The sequence below is a fragment of the Columba livia genome, chromosome Z, assembly GCF_036013475.1.
Source record: "Columba livia isolate bColLiv1 breed racing homer chromosome Z, bColLiv1.pat.W.v2, whole genome shotgun sequence".
NCBI classification, from domain to species: Eukaryota; Metazoa; Chordata; class Aves; order Columbiformes; family Columbidae; genus Columba; species Columba livia.
The window spans coordinates 3,008,599-3,030,963 of NC_088642.1; the positions used below are offsets into that span (position 1 = coordinate 3,008,599).

General features: G+C 40.7%; 1 protein-coding gene across 1 annotated transcript in view; it reads left to right on the plus strand.

The window, feature by feature from the left end:
* The window catches only part of SKOR2 (SKI family transcriptional corepressor 2), a 27,921-nt gene extending 5,699 nt beyond the window's left edge, over positions 1 to 22,222 (plus strand). The window contains exons 4-8 of the mRNA XM_065046869.1: positions 5,291 to 5,356; positions 5,741 to 5,839; positions 10,676 to 10,743; positions 19,358 to 19,422; positions 21,359 to 22,222. Of these exons, the coding sequence (XP_064902941.1) occupies positions 5,291 to 5,356; positions 5,741 to 5,839; positions 10,676 to 10,743; positions 19,358 to 19,420 (296 nt within the window). The 3' untranslated portion in view covers positions 19,421 to 19,422; positions 21,359 to 22,222. The remainder of the gene's footprint in view (positions 1 to 5,290; positions 5,357 to 5,740; positions 5,840 to 10,675; positions 10,744 to 19,357; positions 19,423 to 21,358) is intronic.
* The last annotated feature ends 143 nt before the right edge of the window (positions 22,223 to 22,365 follow it).

Consider the following 22,365-nt stretch of genomic DNA (forward strand, 5'->3'; position numbering starts at 1 on the left):
TTATGTAACTGGTCCATTTTTTGGTTATTTTTTCTGGAAAAGCTGCTGCTTGCCATCCCGACCCTCCTTCAGCAGCTGGAGTTGAAGGGTAGAAGTAGCTGCGTGTGTCTGGCGCAGAACAGCGTTGCAAATACTGCGTATTTCTTAAAGAGAAGTTGAGTTCTGTCAACTGCTCCCCAACCAATCCAATTTTTTTATCTGTTTAAATAAGAAACATGAGCTCTAAAATCGTGTGTTAGCAGCTTCTTAAATCTTGTTACAATTTCCCTTTTTTAAACATTTTTAAAAATTTGTATAATACCATTTGGCAGGCATTTCAGGAAAATTCAGAAATGAGGAGGCAGATTCTTGTTTTATTTAAGTGTTATTATCTTAAGTATATATCGAGAATAACTCCGCAAATATGAATGCAATTGCTGTATATTCACTGTAGCTCGTGGAGGGTTGAAAACAGCCCGAAATTATATATGTAGCTGACCGGGTGGTTGTGTAGTCTTTCCTGGTGTAAGTGGTAAAGCACTGGATCCAGAAGTTAAATGACATAGAATTTTATTACAGAAGGTGTTTGCAAAAAAATACAATATTAATAATAATAATAATTTAAAAGTTGAAATGGAGGATGGCAAGGTGAAATTTCAAATGTGGGACCCAGAATTGCATATTAATAAATAAGACCATGTATAAATATGTGCGTATTTACACACAATAGACAAAACTGCGGATGGACTGTAGAACCGGGTCCTTATTTACTATTCCTGTCTCTTTCCTATTATTACTCAAGAGCTTAGGAGCTCTCTTTGAATTATTAAAAGAGGGTGGAATGTCGTTGAATCTCTTTATTTTTTGCAAGTCTCACAATATCAGGCATGTTGTCTTTTTTTTTTTGTGCCATATCTTCTGGAATCTGGTGAGAATCTCACCTTCCATTTAAAGCAAAAATCCACTTAAAAATCAAGAAACAGAAATTTTTTTAGCCCTCGTGCTTCTAGAATAAAGTTATTAAATACTTCCCAGATATATGCATAAGGTTCAGACCAAAAGCCAACTGATTTGTTGTCACTCTAAAATGTTTCGTGTTTTCAAGTTGGTCATGGTTTTTGAACCTTTGGTTGGAAATCCAGAAGCTGTTCTCTCCTCCATCTGTTAGTACTTCAGTGAAGAGGGTTTTTTTTTAATTGCATGTCCTTGTTCTGAACTTTAAATGGAGGTTGTAAGTTAGACTTTATCTGTGCAAAAATCAGAACTGGTTTGTTTTAAAGTTAAACGACTTTCAGGGCAAAATTAACATTTGTACCTCCAGATTTTGTAAGATGTATATATCAGCCCCAGTACAGAAAAGCACTTAAAAGATGCTCATTGAGTTTCCAAAAATAGATGTATATTTTCCCAAGTCCTGATTATCCTATTGATCACTGCCCCCAAAAGCAGCATGAATATGCACGATGCATGAATATTTTCAGTAAGGACAGGATTTCTTCAGGACATACGCGAGAACTGTGCATGTCTTAAAGCAAGTAATTAATTGTGAATACGAATGGAGCCTTTGGAGCTCTGGAAGTCTGCCGGTTCACATCTGCCTATATGTTTTAAATTTATATGTATATATATATATATGTCTATACCTAGAAGTTACCAACATCTTCGCTACTGCGGTTTTTGTGTCTGTAGACGGCGCGTTCTCCAGCTAGAAATATTGTTTTAATACCAATGGATGTTTAAGTTATGGTAGATCATCGATGCTGTGGGCTTCCTGAGGATAAAGCTCACCTGGTAGGAGCTGCAGAGCTGCAGATTTGCGACAATTAAACTCCATCCAGGAATAATCTGGCCTGATGCTGAGACACGGGTGGGCGGATGATTTTGGTTGCTGCGGTCTGGCACCGCGGGTACAGTAAGAATTGTCGAGGGGTTGAGTTGAGGACAAGGGACAGGTCTGAGAGGTAGGGGGTATAATTTATTTTCTCGGTCCAGAGCTCTGTGAACCGGTCGCTCGTTGATGGAGATGAGTTGTCTGGGTCAGGTTGGGAATTTTCCACTGCTGTTTGATGGGCGCTTTGAGAGCTTCCTGAGGAAGGATTGCTCTGTGTGGCCCAACATGAAGAGGTAACCTGACTTATGTCTGGTTTGGTTTTGTACAGCGAGGGCGAATGTACATTTCTTTTGGGGAGTGTACATTTAGAAATGTCTCTGTTCATTTCTTTTATCGAGAATTATAATATGAGCTGCTCCAGTGGGTGTAGAACTAATAAAACGGTGGCATCCGTGAGGTTGTGTCGATGTACAAATAGGGACCGCTGGTTTTCAGAGTACTGATACAGTAATTTGAGGTGTGTCTACTCACAGACATCATTTTTGTTTTCCTCTGTGTGTGGATATTCATGTTCTGGATAAGAAGAACATTTGTATAAACCAAAAATACAACCCGTCTTGTTTTATTCCAGAATAAATGTCTGTGCACCTATAATGACCGGGAAGAACAGAGCTATCAAAAGCTTTAGTGCAAACTGGCCGTGAATACTTCATTCCCTTTTCCCAGCTGGCCAGGTGGAGGTATAGTTTGACTTTTTGTGGGGAATAAACTGAAACAGATCTCTCTCAAAGACAACCTAGATGTCCGTACTGCACAGCTTTCCATTTTACCCGCCGCTACAAGTTTGTGTGTAGACAAGACCCAAGAGAGTTATGGCGCAGCTATTAGAAGGGGAAGTGATTTTTTCTTAGGCTGATTAAAATTCTTTGGGCTTTCTGTTTGTTTGTTTTTAAACACCTATTTAGCTTTTAATTAACATTTAAGAGAAAGGAAGCTGGTTAAATATTCAATACCTCCTCCCTTTCAATTAAGGTAGAGCAGCACACAAGGCATGATGAGGCCTCTGGGAAGTACGGAAAAACGGAGAAGCGCAGGCTCCTGATTATCATTTTCAGGGGGACTGGAAAGGTGAAACCCATCTGATTATTATTACCATTAACAATAATAATGTCGAGGCTTTGAGCATCAGAAAGCAGTTAAAAAATGCAGTTAGAACCATATGTGCTGGGTTGTGCCTTTAAATACCTTCGCTTTTCCCACCCTGTTCTTATGTTAGGTGCAAGGATGGGGAATTTTCTAAGCCTTTTTGGAAGCTCAGCAAGGAGGCTGCAGCTGCTGGAGAAGTTGTTCTTCATGCTACATGCTCTTGTTTTCATTTCGATGCCGTTCTTTCACTCTCAGCGAGTCGGCAGCCTCAACCCATCCGGCCCTGAAAGCTCAACCGAGCTGGAAAAGCACTATGATCTGTGCTAGGATCCAGTCTCTTCTCCTTTTTGTTCCTTCCCCTTAAAAAATCCACTTACCTTCTCTCTTTGAGTCTGTTATCATGCAAAAATTGCACATAAAACATTCAGAAAAGAATGCCTCAATGAGAGAAACTGATTGGAAAAATATACAATTATTTAGAATTAAATAAATACTCTTCCTAAACTTAAATTCCTTATTTTATTTTTATTTTGTGCATCCTAATTCATCTAAGAAAATACTTATTTTGTTAGCAATCCTGTTTAAAAGAGAATTACGTTAACTAAAACAAAAATACCATTTTACGTTATGGAAACACCTCAAGCCACTGCCCAAAACTTAACTGCAGAAAATACTTTGTGGATATCAAATATCATACAAAACCAATTTTTTTTAAAAAAACAAAACAAAACAAAACATTGTGTTACAAAAAGGGATTTTTAAAATGCAATTGCTGGCACCAGGTTATCAGTTGTGTAAATGTATATGCCTGAATGAGTGGTTGCTTTTTTTAAGGAACAAAGAGACAGCAGATGCTGAAATGCGTAGCTATTGGATATGTTTCATATACTCGGACCTCAAGGTTTACCGGACATAAGAACGCATTGATTTTTAAAAATAAATATAATAAATGTTTTGCAAAAGGATTTCTGACTGCATATGAAACAAGACTTTCCAACTCTACTTTAAAATTAGTTTATTTTGAGGAGCTATTATCAAATGCATGGTGACAGTAGGAGTTTTTAAGTAGCTGCTATCATATCTGTTGTGTGGTGACCTAATCAGTGCTATTGCTCTTTATTAAAAAAAAAATCAAGCTATTTCCTCCGTGATTCTTTCTTCCAAATACATAAATACATGAGTAGCTTCATATGTATCTCTTTCTTGTGATTACTCCTCAGTAAAGTTAATGATGTGTGGTTACTGGCTGGACTAAACCGGAGATTAGGCCAGTTAGTTCAATAACTGGATATTTACCAAGTATTTTCTTAATTATTTAGAGTACTTTTCTACTTCAAATCGTAGAAAATCTCCCATTGATTTCTGCTATAGTGGTATTTTTTCTTTCGAAAACATTTTTTTCCTGGCTTTCTGTTCTAAGACGCTGTTCATAGAAATCAGACAAAAATTCCACGATTCCGGAGGATAAGAAAAATAACACCTTCTGTCAGGGAGTTCACAGTTAAGTCAAATGGTCATCCACATGAACTTAACACCTTGCGAAGATTTTTTTAATTTAATTTTATTTTATTTGTATAGGAAAAGGGTTGAAAGAAAGGTTTAGTGCTAGTTTATGCTTGGGTTCGATGATCTTAAGGGTCTGTTCCAACCAAAATGATTCTATGATTCTAAGTAGCAGGAAACAGCTGAATTTTATTATCTAGAAAATTCTTTACTACTATATGATTAAAAATTACATGAGCAACCGAGGACAGAGGTCTCTGAATTGGTTGACCTCTGAGGTGTATCCTTTAGATGCAAATACCACTAATGTCAATTTTATCTCAGCTGGATATAAATGATATCCAGTTAAAACAAGCTCGTGCCGTAGAGCTGATAAAAAAAGAGCTGACAAAGGCAAAGAGGCTGGTGCAAAAAAAGGGGTTTCTCTCTGTGGATTTGGGAAGAGGGTCCTGCCCAACTAGACAGTGTGGACTTTGCATTGTGAAGAGAGGAGATAAGACCGAGTTGTTTTCTGATCTTCAAGAGGGTTTAGAGCGAAAGCCGGGATCAGTTTGGCAGGCGAGGTTTAAGAGGGGAGCTCCTACGTATCAAGGAGATGGCAACTCTCGTCTGCAGGAGGATGTGATATCTGTAAATACTTTCCACTAGCAGCACATAAAAGTTCTACAAACATTTGTGGTATGCATGCAGAGATACATACATAAACCTCAATCCTATGATTTCTGTATGTTATTTTTCCTTTTTACTCCAGGTTCTTTGAAGCAGTTGCATAGTAAGGACAATAACGATTGAAAAGCAAATCAATAACTTTTTTTCTTTCTCTTTTTTAAGGTGAACACACGCAAGAAACCAATTCACCTCATTCGCTGAAGAAGGATGTGGAGAACATGGGGAAAGGTAAAATGAATAAGGGCCTCTTATGTTATAAAACTGCTCTTTGTTTTAATAGAATATGAGGATAATAGGGGGCACTTTTGTTCTGCACCATATTTTAAGCTTGTCAAGTAACATATGAATAATATATGGACCTTTGGGTGGATATAATTGAGATTAATGCATATATATCAATCAATACATGACACTGTAATATAATACTTTAAAATAATATATTACATTGATTTATATTCATGGCTTTCTGCACAAAATCTATTGTAGGTCTATGCAACACTTTTTTATAACTGCTAAAATATTTTGTGTTATAGTAATGAATTGCTCTGCAACTGTTCTTTCAAGAATTATTTATACAGATTAACAAAACCACTTTTCTTTTCCCTTTGTTAGAAGAACTCCAGAAGGTTTTGTTTGAACAGATCGACTTACGGAGAAGACTAGAACAGGAATTCCAGGTGTTGAAAGGAAACGCGTCTTTCCCAGTCTTCAGTAAGACACATCTCTGTGGTTTTGGTGTTATCTGCGGGTGGTTGGTCATTGTCAGATGGTTAAAATGGGAGACGTATGTTCTCAGTTGTGTCACCAGAATCTTTGGTTTGGTTCTGCTGAGGTTGACGGAGCTTCTGTGGTGGCTTTTCAGGCTCCCCAAGCAGATCTTTTGTAGGCAAAATCTGAAGCAGGATGTCTGTTTTGGTGTATATTCTACTGGTTTTGCTAACATTGAATACAGCAAGTAGACAGAAACATGCTTGGGGCTTCTTTGGGGGACCTTCTTGGAGGCTTTTGAAGACAGGGTACGTCATCGTCTTCTTAGGTGGTTCTAGATGATGCTGGAGAATTTATTTGTCCTGTGTTTAAGTAGGAAGACCTATTTGGATTTTTTTCTCTTGAGATGGGCTGTTTGAGGTGGTCCTTTCACCATGGCTGACGGGTGCTAGTGAGGGGTGATGGGATGTGCTGGGCATGTTTAACATGCCATGGGATGTGCTGGGCATGTTTAAAGAAAACAAAACGGACAATCAGTAGGGGTTTCATAAAGCTCCCAGAAAGTTCAGCTGCATGCACAAGGGTCTGGAAAAAAGACCTATTGATTGAGACCTTTTGAATTACGCTGGTAGCGACACGGGAATATACGCTTCCAGGATAAATCGCATGCACATCAGGACAAGCCAGAAGACACAGTGTGGGCTCTCCAGCATGTGGTGAATGTAGTTTTGCAAACCTGGGGTGCTTGGGGGGTCTCCATCAGAGCTGTTGGCTTCCCTGTCACGACTCTGTAGCTGCCTGTCCTGACAGTCCCTACAGTTCAATATTAAATGCAAGAAAAAGTGTGTTTGCACCCGTTTTTGCTTCCTCACAAAGTCCAAAGGAGGTCTGACAGCATCTCCATTCAATATTTTCCTCACGTTGATGATGTGAGGTTTGTTTAATACGCTGCTTTTTAAAACTCTCGATTTTTGTCCTCTTTTCCCATGAGACTGGATGTGGACAGAGCACTCACAGTAAACCTAGACAGATACATTAAAACCTTCCCAGTCTAATTGTCAGGCTCTTCTGCCATTTGCCAACTTCTCTTAACTCTTGCATGACTAAAATGTGTGTTCAACACTCAGTGCAAAATGCCCTCGTGCCAGTTTATCACAGTTCCCTGAGGAATTTAGAAACTCTTTTGTTAGTCCTTCTGAGTTCCTACATAAAAACTCCAGCAATAAAATCCGGTATTACCAGTAAGCAAGTCAACCAAAACCACTGCTGCAAGGTGAGGAATGTTGCGCCTCCCCGGATTGCAGGAAAAGGTGGAAACACAGACATAATTTTCCTATTATTTAAATAAAATACTTTTTTCCCCTTTCTATAGCATCAGATAGGGTAAGCGAGGGAGACTCGAGTGTTGACTCGGAGAATGACTCCATCTTTAGCCCAAATATCGAAAGGTGTAGACAGCTTCATAAATAAAGGAGAAGAGCCATCTGAGGTGATAGAGATATTAATCACAGGAGGATAACCTCATCCTTCAGTATAAATCCAGTCATTACTTGGGTTTGGAAGTGAGGCAATTTTAAAATAATTTGTGTAGATCAAAACACTGATGTGTGGTATTGGTGAAATGGCATCTTGGAGTTCTGCCATTCGGGTCACTCATTTATCCATTTGCTCTTCTACTGTAAAATTAATGCTCTGTCATTGCCATGTAAATAAACACTGCAATTAAACCACATGAAATACATCTCAAATAAAAGAAAAGAACACGTAGGGCCGACCAAGGAAGTGGCGACTGTGTATGCTGGCTTGAAAAATATGTGGTTTCAATGTACCACAAAGTAGTGGTCAATTTTCTTCAGGATTAAAATAGAAAACAGATAATGTGCTATAAGCAATATATACAAGTGACCGTAAAACCTATTTACAGATTTAGATTTACCAAAAAAACCCACCCTCCTCTGCAGACAGTAAAACAAGAAAAAAGGGTCTTTGTAAGGCAAATAAGTGTAAAATCCAATATAAGTGCAATTTGTCCTCTAGAGCAGTATATGTTCCAGCAAAAGAGATGGGTCTGTTCCAGGCTCTCGCTGCTGCTTTAGCTCAGGTCGTGGAAAATATTTGTTTTGCCAGGTTTCCCGAGTTACTAGAAAACGGCTCTAGAAAATGCTCATGTATAGTTACCTGGAGTTAACTTAAAAGTCACCTTTTTTGGGGTCTTGCATGTGGAACCGAGCACATTCGGGGCATTACACGTTAATATTATAGCATCAAACCACCTCCCACAGCAGCGCTATGCGGTGTTGTGTGTAAACGGTGTTGGGTTTCCATGTTCTCCTCATGGAAATCACTGTTAAAGGAGAACCAATCTTATTTTCAAGCTCATTGAAATGTGGCCTGTGATAATTTATGAGCCAGCAGACCTTGTCTTCTGCTCTTTGCACCTTGATTTTTTATGTTGCTATTATACCTGAAAGCTGCAGATGAGGTTTTCCTTTGCCTTCCTCAACACAGAGATCACTAGAAGAAAATAAACGATCAGATGACTTGAAGAAAATCAAATAATTTGCTGTAATGACAGAAATATGAGCACCTATGCACAGCTGAGACCATGTTCTCCTAGAACCCTCTGCTGTTTTGTACTTTTGGTGTCGGCTGGAGTGTATTTTGTCCGGCCACATTTAACAACACGGTAATAAAACGGCAGAGTCACAGTCTGGATAGTTCAAGTATTTAATTTTGTGTTAAGAAAGCTATTTAAATATTAATATCTTTTCTCTTGGGTATCACTCATGGCTTTGTCTGTAAGCATTCAGACTCAAATAAACGCTGCTGGAAAAAACATTGTCCTTACCATTAACACCCCATTTCCACTGTGAGCTCGGACATTTGTAGGGTGAAACTGAGTGAGATTTCTGAGCTATTTGTTCCGAGAGGTGATGAGCCTGTGAAGAGCCAGTCAGAAGGAAAACGGTGAGGAGAAAAGGAAAATTTGTCTATGTAGCCTACTAGGAGCAAAACTGGAGTACCTCAGTAGTAGCTAGCACAGATTTACCAGCCTTTAGTGACCAGGACAGGAGGTGATCACCTTTTTATGCTGCACATCTTTTTTGTGGGGCTATGAAGAGAGGAATTGCAAACCAGCTTTATTTCTGTCAGCTTATTTTCCTGGTTGAGTCAGAATAGAGGGAACGTGCTGAAAAATTCTGTGGGCATTTAAGATAATGTCATTTATATCCTTTTTTTTCCACGTAGATGAGCTGGACAGTTTCACCCTGACTGAGGTTCTCACTCTTTACTTTTTCTTTACTATTTTCTTTTTATCCTCAAGTCCCTTCTTGCCTTTTAAACAACTTTTGCTCATCGGGAGAGGGGAAAATCTTTGTGTGAATGAGGAGGACAGAGCTCTGCCCTCTTGTATTTTCTTCTATCCCTTTCCTACGCTCACAGTTGATGGGGACGCATCCCCTTTCCCCACAATCAAGGTCATGGAATCATAGAGATAGAGGTATAATACATCCAATACATTCTTGGTTTGGGGATTGAGAACTCGTGGCAAAGCCGTGCGGCTTTTTTGGGAGCGAGTGAGCTCCATGCAGCGCAATGAGTATTAATAGGAGCCGCTTGTTCTCACCTGGGCTTAAATCTTTCCATTGCAATTGAGGTGTCTCCGTGACTCCTCTTACTGTGCTATTGAAGTATCCCACAGTCATTTAATCCATTAATCCTCCCAACACACTTGGCAGATGAAGCAGCATTGTTATTTGTGCTTTAGTGGTGATGAAAGGAGGTGTAGACACGTAGAGCAGATATTAAACCTAGGATTCCCGAGTTCTGGGCTCGTGTCCCATCAACCAGCATGATTATTAACTCTTTTAATTATTTAGTTGTAAATAAACCATTTTAAGCTGCCTTTGAGTGCCCTTCTCCAAGCTCTGGATGTTGAGGTGCTCCGTGCTAGTTTTTGTTCATATTCATCTCAATATTCCTGTGGTTTAGGACAAGGTTTAGTCTCCCAGATCAAAACTACATTGGTTGGGATGGGTTTTCTTTCCTCTTCCATTTAATGGCCCATCATTGAACCCAGGTCTCCATCATGCAACTCTCCAAGTTATTTACTTCTTGTCAATAGCTTTGTTTATATTTTTCTGTCTTTTCTCTCAACCTTCAACAGCAATGTTACAGAACACAGACCGGCAGTTAATCTTCTACCAAACAAAGTGTTGTCTGAAATGCTTACTGAGGAGGAAAATAAGGGAAGGAGTAGGTCCTGGAGCAGGAAAGCTTCCCTGTGCTGTAACCTAGCTCTTTAGGATCTGTTTTTCAAAGACGTTTTCCCTTCTGGTTCCACATCACTCTTTATGGAGCTTTAGGCTGAGTTCTGCTCAAAGGCATCAGCACTGTTACAAACTACAAATCAAACCCTGCAGCCTTGAACGCTTTCTGTTCTCACATATTGGACATCCCTATTGATGTCAACTGATTTATGCCAGAGAAAAGAAGAGATATTTTTGCTCTTCAGTCTTGGTAGAAGTTTGACTAGTGACTGCAGAGTCTGGCCCATTGAGAAAATCACTGTGAGAGTAAATGCTAATGACAGAAACTCAGCAGCCTGCATTTGCTAATTGGGGAAGCTTCTGAATCCTATTTTTCCACATTTTTTCTGTTGTCTACAGTGTCTCCTACTAGATAAGACATTTTTGTTAGGCATGCCTTGTAATTGGGTGGAGGGCTTTGTAGTGGTTCACAGTTCCTCAGTAGTGATTTGGTTTGATTTAATTTGATTTATATAAATTCTGCTGTGTGGTCTCTGTTTTAATTACTGCATCTACCCTCCTCTTACAGATAATTTTCAAGATCAGATGAAGCGGGAACTGGCATACAGAGAAGAAATGGTGCAGCAGCTACAAATTGTGAGTTTGCCTACTCTGCTAAAAACGCTATGAACTGTGGCTTTATGTTTTTTAAATGCACTCCTCGAACTTTTCCTTTGTGAGCCATGCAGATGTACCAAGCTCATATTAACCTTACGCTTTAGGAGACATAAGCATGCAGTTCTCAGCTGGTTTAGAATCTAATTACCTGGAGATTTACTTTTGTACAATAACCAGATGGGTATTTGTGTTTCAACTAAACGAAACGTGTTGACTCAACACCGAGAGGTGCTTATTCAGAGCAAAACGTGAGCACCGAATCAGGAAACCTTAAGCAGTTAAATGTTTATACCTTCTACAAGTCGCATTTCAGCCCTGAGTAGGGAATTGGTGTGAGTCCCGTTTCTCGCTGAAAAATAAACATAAAGATGTGTCTTTTTTTTTTTTAATTTCAGCCACTAGAAGAAGTGCTTAACTCAGCAGTAAAGGCTCCAGTTGCCAAAACACAGTTCGGTGTACGCGTACATTGCTTGTTATTTTAAAATCAAGAGGGATTTTGCGTGTGTGTGTTAGTGCAACTACAGATCATTACATAGAACTGCGCTGTTTTGAAAACTTGACATACTTAATCCAGTACAAGCGAAGGGTGGGATATGTGAAGCTGTTTCTTACTCAGATACTGCTTAGTGCAATTTTAAGAGCAGGGCGTCGTAACGGGTGGCAGGTTGTCAGCTAATGCTTGTTTTCCTGGTGCTTTTTCTGTGATCAGTCTGACATTATTCAACAGGGTTGAATATTCATATTCATATTCAACAGGGTTTTTTTGCTTGCCAAATATTCCCACTTACCTGAATTAGCCTCTGTGCTCAAGTACTTAAATTTTACTGGTGCTTGTCACAGATCCTGGTGCGGAGAAACCTTCTGATACTCTCATTTTCTAGTGGATGGGTCAGGACATAAAAATAAAGCTGAAGGCCAAGTTTGTCAAGCTTGTGCACCTGTGTTTAGAGGCATTTAGGAGCAGCCTTATTTTTAGAGCTGTCGAACATTCCCGTTCCCTGTTGCTGCTGACTTCAGAGGTTTCAATGAGAGATGGAGGACACTCAAAGGAGGTTGTTTACCCAGGAAATTTAAGTCCAGAACATCTCTGGGGATTCTTTTCTGCTGGTTTCCACTCTTTTCCTTTAACATGTCCAGTTGTTACCATGTTCCTCTTTGCCTCCCGGTGCCAGGCAAGGAGTTTGGCTCAATCTGTGAATTATATTGTCACAGAAGATTGTAATTAGGATGCTATCCTGAAAAGTACTTCCCCTGCTGCTTTGGACTTGAGGCAGATGACCTGATTTCTGCTGTGGATCACATTTAAGCACAAATTCTATAGGTCCACTTGAGCATCTTCTCGTGTCAGCTGAACTTGGACCTAACTCTACTCCCAGGGAGAGAATGGATTATTTCTGCCATTCACTTTGTAGCCTTATTGTGAAGTTTTTTTCTGAAAATAGATGTCCCAGACCTCCAGTGAACCAGCTATGGTGGTTTTTCATATTTACAAGAAGCAGAGAAATCACAAGCTTCAGTGTAGTGCTTTTTCTTGGTCAGGAAAAGAAATACAATCATGTAATCCACACCCTTTTCACTTGCTTATGCTACCAAAAGACTAATAGTCATTTAATCATTAAACAGCGCTGCTTGGGTGTACTTATAGAGACTGGTTTTGACATTAAATATACTACACCAACAATTCAGGACCTGTTTACTCACTGCGGATGCATCAGTTTAATTATTATTAATAGAAATGTTGCCAAATCATCAGCAAGTCTTGATGCTCCCGTTTGGGTATCCTTCCTGGTATCGTTGAGGTAGGTTGTGTATCAGTGCGACCAATAAAAGGCAGTTTGCATATGAAAAATTGAGAGACTGCTGCAAATAACGCCCATGTTTGTTTAAGCAGGGTGCAGAAGTCTCCGGTGATGTTCTGATTGATAACTGGAGTCGGCACTTCCGATGCGATAATTCTTGCAGTTACTTAATTCACTCATGTGAATATATCTTGTCTGGTTGCATCTAGATTTTAGACTAATGAATTTTATACCCTAATGATAGAACTCCTTTGGCCTTTTTGGGTTATAGCATGGATGAATGAAAGCTTTTGGGCAGGACACACAACAAAACTTGTTTAAATCTGATTTTTTGGTGTGTGTTTTTTGTTGTTTTGTTTTGTATGTACCTGGGACACCACACCATTGCTTTAACAGAGCTGCCCACACCTAATATTCTAATATAGAGAGAAAAACAGAGGTGTTTAATGCATACTCAGATCTTAATTTTGCTTATAGCTTCACAGGTGTATGTAGGGTTTGTAGGATTAACTTTGTAGGATTTTGTAGGATTAAATTGTGGGAAACCTTTGCAGGATTAAACTCAAAATTTACTGGTATAACAAGCCACAGAACTTGACTCACTTCTTTTTGTTGTTTTTTGTTTTTTGTTTTTTGTTTTTTTTTAATTTTACAAACAATATAAATGCACAGAGTCAGTTTCTTTTGGCTGTTCTCATAGCTGAAGGATTATATGGCTCAAATTAGTCCTTCCTGAAGACTTAGGCAGGATCCTGAGGGCATCTCTCATAACAGTCGGTACCAGAGTAAAGTGTTGCCCTAATGATGATTTCACTTATTCTTCAAGCTGCAAAACTGAGTAGTCAGACTTTCAGATAAACTGCCTTGGTGTGTGGTCAGGAATGTCTGGAATACAACAAGCTGAAACGAAGCAAGAAATACTTAACCAAATATAATCGTTTTTGAAAACTTTCTAGCGCAAACACCCTCCGTACCCTGACAGTTACACAGAAAGGGCTGCTTGGAGTTAGCGTTTCATGCCCCGCCAGTACCAAACACTGACCGGAATGCTTTTATTTCCCATTTATTGGGTAATATCGTGTCACTGCGATGCAGAAAGTGGTGACAGATCGCCACTCGTGGATGGCGGCCAGTCCGAGAGGGGTGGCAGCTCGGGGGGGCTGGCGTGGGCTTTGGGTGCCCTCTGCCGCTCTCGACCATCACTGCACCCGCAGCCTTAATATTCTACGTTAAAAACCTCCATTAGATCACTGTTTAATCAATGGGTGTTTATTTTAACGCTTTGTCTGCTTCAAACTTTAAAAAAAATATATATTTTTATGGCCTTCTAGAAGTCAGGAGTAAGGCTCAGATCATTGGGAGGATGGAGCGTGGGTCCTGCTGCATCCTCTGTGGTGGATGTTGCCATCTTTGGATATAACCTGGCTCGGTATGTAGCTGGAGCAGTGGGATGTTGTGTTGCCATTGGCAATTTCTGTTGAGAAAGGAGTCGGTCAGAGTATCCGAAGCCACTACCAGAAGGTATCGCAACCCATTCTTGCCAAGCTCTCGGTCAAGGCATCATTGTATCGAACAAGAAAATAGATCTTAAATCACTGAATGCATTTTTCTCTTCTTGCTCTTTCAAAGTCCTTTCTCCAAAATTGGCGAAGTACGGTGCATGTACTTGCAGGTCATATGTAAAATACGGGTTTTACGTATAGATTCAGGCATGGACCATCTGGCTTCTGTTATTGAGCTATACAGAGAGGGCCGCTGAGAAGAAATCATTGCCCAGCAGGTTGGGATAAATTCCAAAGTGCCACATGTGGTACGGCCTCAGAAGAGCTCACCTGCCTTTAGAGCTGTCTTATTTTGTCCGGTGTGACCAGAATTAACCTGCCAGGACAGCCCAGCCAGCCCAGCGCAGGACTGAGTCACCTACTGCTTGACACTCCGTACCTGTCTGGTATCATCTTCTGCACAGCTGTGTTAGTGGATCAAATTTAAAACACATGAACTTTCTTCCCAGCCGCCTGGTGGGAGAAAAAGATCAGAAGCGGCATTCCCAGCATGATGATTTTGATCCTTTTATGTTTTTGTGAAGCCCTCTAAACCATCGCCACAGAGAAGAAGAGCACCCAGCAGCAAATTTAAGCTCCTGAGAACAGGCTAGATTGCTTAATTTCTTTGCTGGGGTCCTTTCCAAGTTGTTTTATAGGTTCCCGGGAAACGCTGACCACAGTTTTAACTTGTCCATCAGGAAAAGCTAAGGTGGTGGTTGTCACCCAGCCATTGTTATTTAGATAATTGAAACTGAATAGTGATCAATCCCCCTCATTTTACGAAGGAGTAAAAGGCAGAAGGTCTTTGAGACATGTTACAAATGTGAATTGTCTTTCCAGCCCAAGTAGAATGTGTTACTTTGGTTTTGTTTGGGTTTTTTTTAATTTATTTGTACTCCCATGAACTGACTTTCTCCTTGCTAACCTAATTTTGGGCTGATAATCATGTTCAGAGCTAAGAACTGGATCCAGCTGAAACTCCTCTGATATTCCATGGCCCTATACTCTCAGTGCTGCTTTGAATCAACCATTAAATAAATCAGGAGCTATCTACCTGCAAAATTGATTTCTATCTCTGCATCATCTTTCATCCTGATCTTTAAAGATTCACAAGTAGTGTTTAAAAGAAGAAAACATCCACCTTGTGGTAACGTTGTTAGATCTTTAGAGGTATGAAATCATGTTTCTCTGGGTCCTACTGTAATTAAGAAAAGCACTAGTAGGTTTAATTCCTATATTAGGTTGTTTATGGAAAGCAGGTGCTTTGTGCAGCTAATGTATTCAGAAACAAGGAATATCTGCATTTTTATATGCCACGACCTTGGTCACGGCATGCCATTCAAAAAGTTGAAATAGGAAATAGTAGTGCTTTATTGGGATTTCTGGTTTGGGCCTCTGCTTATAGTGGTCCAGCCAGATTGATTGACCTTGTCAACAGTGTTAGAGGCAAACATTTGTTCAGTGGAATTGTTCTTGGATGTCTGGACCAGCAGTTTGTGCTGAAGTGCCCGTACACTGACAGTCAGGTAATAACAGGTAAAAGAGCATTTCTGGAACTCTGCATTTACTGTGTCTTGCAGACTCCAAGGAAGATTTCGTTACTTTGCCCACCATTCTCCCAAAAAGCAAACAAAAAAAAAGATATGTTCATATTTACTCTTATTAACTTCTGCTGTGCTTTAGCAGTTGGGATGATACTGCAGGTCTATTTCTGTATGTTCCGTTATCTTCATTTGGTTCTTGGTAGAGTTCTCCAGATTTAGTGGTGCGAATTGGGAATATGTCCTTTTAATGTCAAAGGTAGCACACACATCCCTGACTGTGTGCAGAAAAGTGAGCTTACATTGCAAGGGCTTTTTTCTGCAGAATTTTGTTTGCCACTGTCTGATTTGTTTTTTTTAAGACAGGTGAGCGAAACTTGTGTCTTGACAAAGCATCTGGGTATGCCTTGGGTTAGTGGGGTGGAGCTGGGCCTCTTTCTCCAGTAGATTGAAGTGTTAAAGAAAGGTAATGCCTTTTAGAATTAATGGTTATTAAAAAACAGACCAGAATGCTGTCCTATAAGTACTTTCACAGGGCAATAGTGGATACCCATGCTTTACAACAAGCTTTTGGCACTTGGATTCCTCTCCCAGCTGTAAAAAGCTCAGTATAGGCTTTTTCTTCTGCTTAATCCCACCCGTCTTTCCATGCAGAAGTACCTCGTGTGCAGAGACTGTAGTTTTCTAGTGGCATTTCAGCCCTTTCCTGCATAAACATACTTTGCATTTGGAAGGGTTGTCTTGGCTGAACAGGGTTCTGTCTGAGGTCTCAAGTGCAGTGTCTGAAAATAAAAACTGTTTAACTAAAACCTTCTAGATATGCATTAGATACTTGGGACGCTGGAGATTCTCTCTTCAAGCAAGAGAAGTCAGGGTGATGTGTCGTTGTGTACCCCACCTAGAGATGGGATGTGAAGGTGAAGTCTCCAAAAGTGGATGGTGTACAGAAGATTTTTTGTTGTCCAAGCGCAGCATGGATCAAACATTTGCTTTAGAAATTCATCCCAAATACTGTCTGCTTATGTGTGGTTTTGTTGCTGTTGTGGAGCAGACTCAGAGCTCACAAACTGGATTTTTTAACAGGTGAGCAGCACCCAGGACTAGACTAATCTGAAGAAAAATAAAACAAGAGAAATGCAGTATGGACACTGGATCTTTCCCATGTTCCCTACAGATCTGCTCCCGTTGTTCCTGTTAATGTGGACTTAGTCATAAGACACAGATTTCACAGAATCACAGAATCCCAGAATGTCAGGGGTTGAAGGGCCCTGGCAAGCTCATCCAGTGCAATCCCCCCATGGAGCAGGAACACCCAGATGAGGTTACACAGGAAGGTGTCCAGGCGGGTTGGAATGTCTGCACAGAAGGAGACTCCACAACCCCCCTGGGCAGCCTGGGCCAGGCTCTGCCACCCTCACCGGGAAGAAGTTTCTTCTCAAATTTAAGTGGAACCTTTTGTGTTCCAGTTTGTACCCATTACGCCTTGTCCTATCATTGGTTGTCACCCAGAAGAGCCTGGCTCCATCCTCCTGACACTCACCCTTCATATATCTGTAAACATGAATGAGTCCCCCCTCAGTGTCCTCTTGTCCAGCTCCAGAGCCCCAGCTCCCTCAGCCTTTCCTCACACGGGAGATGCTCCACTCCCTTCAGCATCTTGGTGGCTGCGCTGGACTCTCTCCAGCAGTTCCCTGTCCTGCTGGAACTGAGGGGCCACAGCTGGACACAATATTCCAGGTGTGGTCTCCCCAGGGCAGAGCAGAGGGGCAGGAGAACCTCTCTGACCTACTGACCACCCCCTTCTAACCCACCCCAGGTACCATTGGCTTCCTGGCCACAAGGGCCCAGTGCTGGCTCATGGTCATCCTGCTTTTCTTGCTACTTAAAACCAAATTATCCACAATTGTGTTATGTGCGCACTTTGGGAAGGGCTGCACATTGGATCTTTGTGCTGATCCTGTTGTGCATTGCAGCAGTCACTGTGGATGTCCGAAAGGAGACTGTATTGTCATGAAGAGCACTAAATACCATTCTACTGCAGCACTGGAGTTATCAAATGCTCTTCCAGTGCCAAAGTAGAAGATGTCATTGTAGGCAATTTAACTCATGAAGAAAGTAGTCATTTCCCTCTTGGAAACCCACCTCTCCCAGTGTCATTTATTACCAGGAGAATCGATAAACCAACACACATTGAAAAGATGCCGATGTGCCAAATATAGCGGAGAAGTGGATTAAGAACAGTTAATTTCTGACAGAATGTACCCCGTTGTATTATCTAGGTCAGTACGGCTTGGGAGATGTCCTATATAATTGTCGGCCATGCAAACCGATGTTGCCTGTTGTGAGTGGGAGGGAGGAAGGAGAAAAACTTGGTGAAGCATCACGGGTCTCAGCTGAAATGTGCTTATTCAGGCAGTTTGTTTGTAGCTCCCTATTAAATCTAAACTGTGCAAATGGGTGATCGGGTAAACAGTTTCTTAGCCTATAAGATCTCTGATCCTGAGCCTGCCCTGCTCTTTTCCTTACTCAGAAAAGCAGGGTTGGAGATGACACTGCAGATAGTGCACTTCACACCAGCCCGGAGACACACTGAGCACAACACATGCAAATGCTGTCACAAACTGTGGATATAACATAATTAAAACCAAAACAGGGATGCACACGTGTTAGATGTGTAGTCAGTGGATATGGATGTAAATTCACATCCTTCTAGTACGTTGTTGTATGTAGGGCATGTCACTTGAAGGCTCTGCATTTGCCTGTCTGTTCCTCTTGCTGTATGTGCAGCTTAAGGCTTTGCTCCTGATTTGATCCCAGCCTGTTTTTCAGCTTGCAGTAGCGTATTTGTCATTTTTTGGGAATCTATTCTGGAGTGCCTGGCAGCAGAAGCAGGTCACCTCAGTGTGCAGGAGCACCTGGGAGTGTAGGGACGTAGATTTAATGATCCAAACCTGAGTTCTTCCAAAAGGCAGCATTGAAGAACAGTGAATTTGTAGTCACTTCGATTCCCAGCTACGGAGAAATCTCAGAGCAATTTAGTTTTGTTGCATTCTGAAGGCCCAGCACTGAAAAAAAGAGCAGCCCCATGCTGTATTCCCAGTAGCCTGTGAGCACATCATCGTACTTTGTTTCTAAATATAACGATGTTCCCTAATATGCCTATGTTCTCTGTTTTTTCTTTAATTATTTGTTCCACTTCAGTGGCTTTCTTCAGATTGGTGCAAGTCGGAGATAACTATTATGAACTTCCTAATTATGGGGATATAAATGTATGAAGTCTCATACTCCCACCCTGCTGTATTTCGGCTGTGCAGAGATCGGTGTGTGTTGCCTGCTCTGTTACAGACAGCTGATTTTTGCCATCTCATGGGTGGCAGAATGGCTGGCGACTTGATTTTTGCCAACAACTGATCTAAACAAACATCGGAAGACATCTTTTACATTAGATTTTAAGATCTGCTGTTTTAATTTGGACCATTTTATTTCTGCTTCAACTTTCTTGCAGTTTTATGAAGAATTCAATCCTTTAAGGCATCGTTTTCTAAAATGATACAAGGAGGCAAACAAAAACTGTCATTTACAGGGATTCCAGCTCGGATATCGTAGAATCATATTGGTTGGAAGAGACCCTTAAGACCAAATCTGTCAAATCTATGTTGTTAGCCAAACATTGGCATAAAGCGGTGGCTTTGTTTCTATGTCGTTGCAGATTCCCTATGCAGCAAGCTTGATCAGGAAAGAAAAGCTCGGTGCACACCTCAGCAAAAGCTAAAGGTGAGCTTGAGGGAAAAAAAGGCTATTTTATTCTGTCTGTCTGTCATGTTTTCCTTTGCAGGTGCTGCAAGAATTAAGAGAATCATCCTGTTGCGTAATGTTACTGATTCTGGTCTAAATGGTCTGCCTGCGGAGGTGTTGCGCTACGGTCTAAAGCTGATAAGTGACATGTCACACGAATTACGAGGCTTCATGGGGTAGGACGTGCCACTGGGTGAATCCAGCCCTAATCGCCTGAGCACTCAAAGTGGTGGCAAGGGGGGAAATATGTTGGCATTCACACTGAAGTAAAAATGCACACACAAGCAGGTAGGAATTGGGTTTTTCTGCCCATAACAGAGCTTCTTCAGCTCCAGGAAAGAGGAGTGTAATTTGGGAGCGTCACAGAACTACACTGACGTTGTCCTCTGCAATTTTCTCCTGTGGATGCTGATTACCCCATTGCCCATGTGCAGGATCTTCCTAAACCCAGCACTGTGTTTTTCAGGAGTGTATTTCAGAAGCGCTCAGTTAGAATAAGCACCATCTCCATCATCAATGTCCTCGGAGATTCCAGTTTCGGGTGCTAAAGCCTTAACATTTAAATGATATTCTCTTTTTTCTTCTTCCTGGTGAAACAAGAAGATTAGGGCTTGGGGACAGAGACGCAAAAAGCCAGTATCCTGCTGTTACACCACAAAATCTGGTTTGCGGATTCACTGAAAAAATCCCTGAGGTGGGATTAGAAAAAAAAGAGTTATTCATACGTAGAGACTTCAGTAATGCACAAAGTAGAGGTATTCAAGAGAACGTCTGGGGCATTTGAGAAGGTTTTGATAGTATAGATCAGATGGAGGTTTGCCTGAGCTATAGAAGAAGCAGATACTTAAATATAAAAACATTAGGAGTAACGAGATAATCAGTATCTGTGGCCTTGAGCTCTGCCTACTGAGATAAGGAGATTAATCTAAGCCTCAAGTTGGTCTGCTTTTTTATTTTTTCTCTTGTGCATACTTCCTTCCTGACTGCCGGCATTTGCCAGTTGAGTCTAGATTAATCTGAGCGCCGATTTAAAATAAATTCAGTGATATTAATATCCTGAATAGAACAGTATTCCTCCCCGAGATGAGGCGCAGCGGGTCCTGCCCCGAGCGCCTTGTCCTAGGCTCTGATTTACAACAAAAGGTCTGCCTGAGGATGGCAGCATCAGACGGACGGCGCTGTTTGTTCCCAGCGTCAGGTTTTCGGCAGCTGACAAACCCTGCAATGAAGGTGCTGGTGTTGCAGCTACGAGCCTCTTCTGCTTATTTGCCGAGAGCATGAAGGATGGATGCGTTTCTCACGCTGATTTCTGTTTCCAGCGGCACGCCATCCCTGCAGACAACAGGGATTTCTCTAAGTAGGCCCTGGTGCTTTTGAAAGATTAGTTGTTACTTAACTGCTAAGCTAAATCAGTCAAGCAGAGAATCACAACAATATTGTCCAGAAGCAATTTCAGATTCTTGATGTTCCAAGCGGAGAAGAGTTGCCTTGAGAAGAAATGTGTGTGCACGTACATACCCACACAACACACCATGGGGGTGAAGACTGCATGTTTGCAGAGCAACCGCTCAATTTAATGCTCTGTGTTTCTCCATAATCCTTTGCTACCCTTGTTGGTCTTTGTGTTCCTTTCCACTGTGGGTCTTGAGGTTTAGCCATGCTTATTTTGCACTTCAATGTGACTATTTCCACATTTACCTCTTTATTCACATTTATTTAGTATCTCTACGGCTGCTGACTAGCAAAATCTCAGAGGGTGCTTCTGGAATGGGTGACTTACGTGTATCTCCTTTTCAAGGATTGTGAATAAATTATGTAATTCTGTGAGTAAAGAAATCTCAAACTTGGGCTTTGTGATAGTAACATTTTCTCTCTTTCTCTCCCTTTTTTTATTTTTGTTTTTTAATTCCTAGAGGCACAGGATCTCTTGCAGCTGTTCCTTTATAAGTTATAACCCACCAGTCAGGAAACTGACTTGTATATAGACTGAAAAAATGGAAGTGTTTGGGGATTTAAAGAACAAAACAAATCAGGTTCTTCGGAACCCGAGGACAAGTGACCTCAAAGCATCATGGACAACCATGTAAAATAGAATGTAGCAGCCATTTATTTATTAGTTAAAACAAAACAACAGCAACAAAAATTAAAAAAAATATGCCTGTCATGGATCTTTTTTTGTTGGTACCAAAGTTTAGGTCTTTGTGTTTTTAGAAGGACTGTTGAACTTGATAGAGAAAATGCTTTTGATGAATCGTACAGATAAGCTGTGAAAGGAACTGACAATACTTTTAATGCAACAAACGCTTGACAACACCTGCCAGTCACCTGTTGCTTTTGAATTGTGATTGTTTTATGGAAAGAAACGTGCGTTTTACTGGATGGGCCAGAACCACATTTGGATGGATGGATGGATGGATGGACAGATGGACATATAGAGCAGCATTAGCCATACACAGTGCTTTTTAAAAAGCAGACTGGAAATTCTCACACCCCTCTCCCTCATGCCCTTTCCTTCTCTGGTATTTTGCCTGCTGTATGAATTAAGATTGTACTCCTCTGGAAATATTTTACAATTTAATATTGAGTGTAATTAAGAATATAATCACTGGTATCAAAAAAAAAGGTATTTAACTCTGTTGTAGTTTCTTTATCATTCATGTGGATAAAAAGTCTATAATAAAAAAAAAAAAAAAAAAGAAAACTATGAGATAATAGTTGAGCTTCCCTGTAATTTAATACTACACTCACTCCACTAAAGGACCGGGAAATGTATCCCCAAGAATATCTTTTTAGGAATATTTTAATTCACAAATAATGTGTTGAAGTATTAAGTGGCAGAAATCCTCTACCTCTAGTAATTTAGGAAAGATTTGGAAGTAGATTTGGTGGCATTTCAGGACATGCTTCGTAGATTTGATTTGT